Below are 5,728 nucleotides of genomic sequence, written 5' to 3'. Positions count from 1 at the left end.
ACTTCTTTTTTTTCCCCTCCACCCCCCCCCCCCCCCCCCCCCCCCCCCCCCTTCTTCTTTTTAGTAACCATTGATGATCCCATCAAAGAGGTCACTGACCTGATGGAGAGCACCAAGGAGGAGGGTTGGGAGAGAAGCCTCGCCAACAAGCAGGTCACGTTTGTGGTCTATCGAGAGAATGACCAGCTAAACTTCTTCCGAGTGGTCGACAGGGGAGACGGCACCCTGACCCCTCTGTCTGAATCCATGAGGTTGGGATATTGTCAAAATGTCTTTGTTGTTTTAACAGCACAGTTATTTTATCATTATAGAATCCCTCAAATAGAACAATGCTCATAAAATGAATTGGGCCAGGGGTTTGCTCATGTAATCATTTAATGTACAGTAACATCAGAAAAACAAACTACTGCATTAGATTCTGAGCGTTAAGCACAAATGGAGCAAACAGGATAAATGAGTGTAATTATCTAATTATACAGTCAGTGTGGAGTTGAGTACTTAACATTGATTAATCAGTGGTGGTTGTGGCAGCTGAGTTCGGTGAGCAGGGCCGCTGAAGAGACTGCCGACAGCTTTGTAAGATCACTAATGGGAAGAGTGTTTTCGTGTTTTCCAGCGGTGGCTCGGTGTACAATGTGTGTGCAAAGGAGGAGGAGGAGGAGGAGGAGGAGGATGAGGAGTGTTCTGCAGCTACACAGCAAAGCCTTGAGAACTCCATCACCATGAACAAAGTGAAGCTGCTCAAAGCCAAGATGGAGGACATGAACCTCAACAAGAAGGTTGGAAGCTACTGGGATTCCAGAAACCTGTGAACTGTTCTGCCTATTAGAGAGCACAAATGTGGCCTCGACACATTCGTTTTCACACACTTTTAAATGTTGGCATCTTGTGAAAAACAGGCATTGTCTCCTTTTCTTCCAACAGTTTTTGCTTCAATTTTTTTTATCAATAAAATAAGGAACCAAATGTTGTCGAATATTTGCACCACGTGGAATCCTGCTTTTCATAATCGTAGACAAAAGATGGTAGCCTTTGCATAATGCAGATGTGCTGCACCAAACACTCATTTGCATGCGTTTATAAAACGATCGAGCTTTTCAATTCATTGAACTGTACTCGCCCTTTTAAAGATTTTACAGAATGGGGAAAAATACTGCAAATGTTCAGTACATTTAAGAGGATCCGGCGGTATAATCTGTCTCTGTCTGTGTCCTCCAGCCGAAGAAGTCAGCTAAGGTGAAACCGCGGCCCCCCGTCAGCCCACATCCCTGCGGTGGCTCTCTAGGACCGACCAGCACGCGAAACCACCATCGCCTCTTTCGCTCGCTCTCCCAGATAAACCAGCCTTGGCAGTCAAATGTACAACTACCTCCAATCACAGACCATGAATCCATGGACCCCTTCCCGCTCTCTGCTGCCGCAACCTCTGCCCACTTCTCTATCCCGAGACGACCCCCTCCCGCTTTCCCGTCGCCATCTTGTTATATGCTTCAGGAGGAGGAGCCATGGGAGACGTGCCCACCATTTGCAAAGATCCGGCCCCCTCCCAAAGTGTCCCGGTTAGACATCGGCAGCACCAGGTTGATGAGGGACTGTGTGTACCCTCAGCTCCCTCCGCTGTGTATCAGGGGTCCACTTGAGGCCACCTTTGACCCGGCTGAGCCTCCGGGGGAGGCAGTCAGGCTGAGTTTGTTGGAAGAAGCTGCTGGGCTGATGATGCCGGCTCAACCTGGAGCTCCGTTTGGGGAACTGTTGGACCCTCTGACTCTAGACGTGTCCACCCAGCCGGAGGGAGGTCATCGGTCGTTCGAGGTTGGGGCTCCGCACCAGTTGCCGCTCTGCCCATCCCCACTCGGTACCTGGATACCCGGGCCAAGTGATACACTCACCAGCAGAGGTGATAGGACGCAGCTCGGCACACCATTTCATATCGGCTCCCCTTCGCCATCAACTTCTACCAGACCGCTGCCTCTGGCTTTCGATTCCACTTTCTCCTGTTTACAGCCCAACCTTCAATCCCAATCGTCAGCACAGGTGAAGCCAGGCAGCACATCCCCTCCCCCCTCCACCACCATGTCCACTCATCAGCTAAGCATTCGTGGGGTTAAAGTGGAGTCACCTGGCAAGAGGCCAGAGCTTATTTCCAAGAGGGAAGCGAGAGGCATCACTAAGATGGCCAACCAAGCCTGGAAGGAGCCAGTTGGGTCCCTGAACAACTCTGAACTCTTGGCATCGCTCTCCGCCAGGGCTCCAGACAGCATCAACAGCCGGGACGGCCTGGGAGAGAGTCTGGGACTCGCGTTGGCATTGCCCCCTGCTACTGCCTCAGGACCGGGCAGCCATGGCTCCACGCTGCCATCCATCCAGACCAACAGGCTCCTTCAGGATGACCTGATAAGACAAATGTCACCGCTGCGCCGAGCAGCAGCCTCTTACATGGTGAGTGCAGAGAGGTGTCGGCTCTTGCTGCGCAGATTAGATTTGTGGAAAAGCTTTCAATCCCCAATTCATAGTTTATTTTATTTTTGTATTATTTATGCTATAATTGTCACGGCATTGTCTTGATGTGACATTCACTGAATGGAAGATCTCAATCGGGTTCATTTTCTAGAGCAAAGCACACAATATGATGATGAAAAACACAATACCCAAATAGTCCTTCTCAGTTTATATATTTTATTAAACTGCTGTAGTCATCAGACATTAACCCATAAGTGACTCTGTGAGGTATACTGCGTGTGAGATTCAATTGATACAATGTGAAATGGATTTCAGTGAAATTTAATATTTCAAAATGTGTCATATTGCAGCAGTCACTGCCTTGTTAATAAGTTAGATGCACGAGGAGAAATGCAACTTTTAGTCAGGATTGATGGAAAACAGCTGAACTATAAGAAATCAGAGGTTAAGTATATTAAAATAATCCTGAAATGATCTCCCCTTCTCTACGGAACATCAGTTTTCTCAAAATATTTTAGAACTAATCGTTGTTTTGCTTCACCTGTGTATATCAAAATATATATTTATAGCCTCACTTTTTGACGTATATAGATGATTCTTACTGATTGCATTGATTTGCTGTCAGAATGTTTCATGTTGCTGTTATCTTCTCAGGCCACCACCCCTCTTGCATCGGCTGGACTCATGACACCATTCGGGAGAATAGGTAAGGGAGACGCACAAACATCTAGAGGTTGTGTTACACATTCTCCTTAGCTGTCGTTTTGACAGATTTTTTTCTATATATAAATGACTTGCATATAAAGAAAGTGTTGCATTGTTGTGGTGGGGATTGCACATTTGAGTTGTGGACCTTTCAGCCATCAGTTGGACCAGAGGGCATTGTAGCCGATGATTGTAGATGCAGTTCTTGAGGTGCGGTGGCATATAGAGGATGCTGTTATGTGAACGCCTTTTAATGCATGTTGAGTGAGCGCTACAACAAAGCACCACAAAGGTTTTAAATATTCATTATTTCTTCAACTGCAGTAGCAGCACAAACAGCAGCAGGCGCCAGGCCTGCACACAAGCACACTCGCATATTTATGTCGACCACGAACATGCTCAGACTGTTCCCAGAGAAAGATATACATCATGTACTGAGTCGAGGTATTCCTATTGTCCTCTAGTACTGGAGATGTGTTTCCAGTGTTCCCCAACGGCTGACAATGTGTTGATGAAGGTCGAAGGATCGACTGCTAACACTCAACAACCAGACTAACGACTGCACGGGATTTACTTATAAGTCAGCATTTTCACAAAGACTTGTGAAAGAGATGTTGTTTTGATATTTAAATGAGCTTTCTAAATAAATTCCATCTATCAAAGACACTCAGTATGCGGACTCTGGTGTTCACGCCTCCCATGAGTCATTCAAAAAAGATGAATTCAGTCCTCAATAGATTAGTTTTAGAGACACTCTAGGCACCTACACTCTTCCACGAGTGTTGCCAGATTATATGGGAGTTCTTGGTAAACTATATATATTTTCAGTGGGGTTCATGTCTGGACTCTGAAGAGGCCATTTGGACTTAAATCTGCTGTGTTATTGTCCTGACTGTCTTGTTGTGAGTCATCCCTCCACTGTGAGAATACATGAGCTTCAGACTATCATTTCCCCAAGGCTCTATATTTGACATCATTCCTGATTCCCTCGATCAGGACATTCCTCTTCAGTCTGATATCCTCACAGTGATGATGCAGGAGGCTTTACTGCAGGGACATGCTGGCCACTTGTAAGCCGTTTGGCATTTCGGGTACCGGACCCTCATACTTGTTCTTGAGTGCAGTTTTATAGAAGTTGTTTTTGTGACTTAAGTTATCAAAACAAATGAAATGCATCTAAGATCAGTCTGGTCATAACGATCTGAAAGCACGCAGTATGTAAATGAGGCCTTTCTGTGTTTTTGTTTTGTAGCGTTGCTTTGTCATCGTTGGGTAATGTGTCGGAACAACCGGAACGTCCCTAAGTGCAACATGTAGTTCTGCTAGTACGGCTTTATTTTACATGTCGGTCATTTCCTAATAATTCCCTGGAGGCACCTGTGTAATTTGGTACTAATTGTAGAGGAAATGGAGACGGTGTTCAGTTGGATAGTTTCCATTAAGAAATAAATTATTTCAAGGAAAATGTTTCCCTAATGAAAATAATAATTACTACCTCATAGTTCTTTCAAGGAAACTTCCTTGGAAATTCATAGGAAAGTCCAGACCTGTGAAAGCAGACATTGATTGTTCTGTAGAGCTATTGTTCATAGAAACATTTCATTGTGCTCTATTACAACATTGGAACCTTTTCCTCTGTTGCCAGTGACTGAACTCCAGAGCAGCACAAACTAAACGCAGTCGGTGTTTGAGTTCCATGATGTCCCTACAGGGCTGCTCTGTGCGCATCAGATCCTCCGCATTACATGAGTCAGATTAGGATTGGGACACATCTTAATTAATATTCATAAAATTCAAGTTAGGTCTACTTAACAGGATCATGTGGAGAATGTGCTTGGTTCTGAATATATTTGAAACCTCTGTACGTCTGTACGGCAGCAGATGAAAATGCACGAAACAAATCAAAAATCCAATCCCACACCCAGCTGCTTGACAGTGAGCTTCCTGTACCTTCATCCGTTTTATCTGTGTTCTTGTATCCCCACGGCTCACGAACCTGCCACGCTGCTGCATGCTCCCACAGACACAAGCTGACACGAACCGGGCTTCCTTGACTTAGGAAATGAGTTTGTTTACTGACGCATTTTCCTAAATTCGGACTTGGTAATGGTTCATGTGGCAAAGCCTGAAAATGTCCTGAAACCCCTTTCAAACAAGTATCTGGACCATTTCAAGAATAGCGTCTTTTGCTGCTGTTTACGTCTAGTTTAATTGACTGCAGATATTTAAAATTGCACACTTTGTCTTAACCCGCGCTTGAAATGTATGAACGCTGAAGACTGACAGGTTTTTTTTTGTTTTTGTTTTTTAAATGTTCAGGGAGACTTAATAGCACATTGCATTTCTGGTCACACTCCAGTGTTTGATTTCACAGCAGGTGTTTTGTCTTTTAACAGCTGCTAAAAAAAAAAAAAGAGAAGTGCAATTTTGAGTTGATCTAACCTTTTTATGGCGCCGTGATTACTGCGCTGGATCAAGCTTATTCAAATTTGAAGTTTTGTGAAAAGTTCAAGAAAGTGTGTGTGTGTGTGTGTGTGTGTGTGTGTGTGTGTGTGTGTGTGTG

General features: G+C 44.9%; 1 protein-coding gene across 1 annotated transcript in view; it reads left to right on the top strand.

The window, feature by feature from the left end:
- Positions 1 to 5,728, top strand: part of zfand4 (zinc finger, AN1-type domain 4) — an 11,774-nt gene that overhangs the window by 4,216 nt on the left and 1,830 nt on the right. Inside the window, exons 5-8 of the mRNA XM_031877099.1 lie at positions 65 to 251; positions 617 to 779; positions 1,219 to 2,439; positions 3,115 to 3,166. Coding sequence (XP_031732959.1) covers positions 65 to 251; positions 617 to 779; positions 1,219 to 2,439; positions 3,115 to 3,166 — 1,623 coding nt within the window. The remainder of the gene's footprint in view (positions 1 to 64; positions 252 to 616; positions 780 to 1,218; positions 2,440 to 3,114; positions 3,167 to 5,728) is intronic.

The sequence above is a fragment of the Anarrhichthys ocellatus genome, unplaced genomic scaffold, assembly GCF_004355925.1.
Source record: "Anarrhichthys ocellatus isolate YVR2014 unplaced genomic scaffold, GSC_Weel_1.0 scaffold3, whole genome shotgun sequence".
NCBI lineage: Eukaryota > Metazoa > Chordata > Actinopteri > Perciformes > Anarhichadidae > Anarrhichthys > Anarrhichthys ocellatus.
This window is presented reverse-complemented; position numbering and strand designations above follow the sequence as displayed.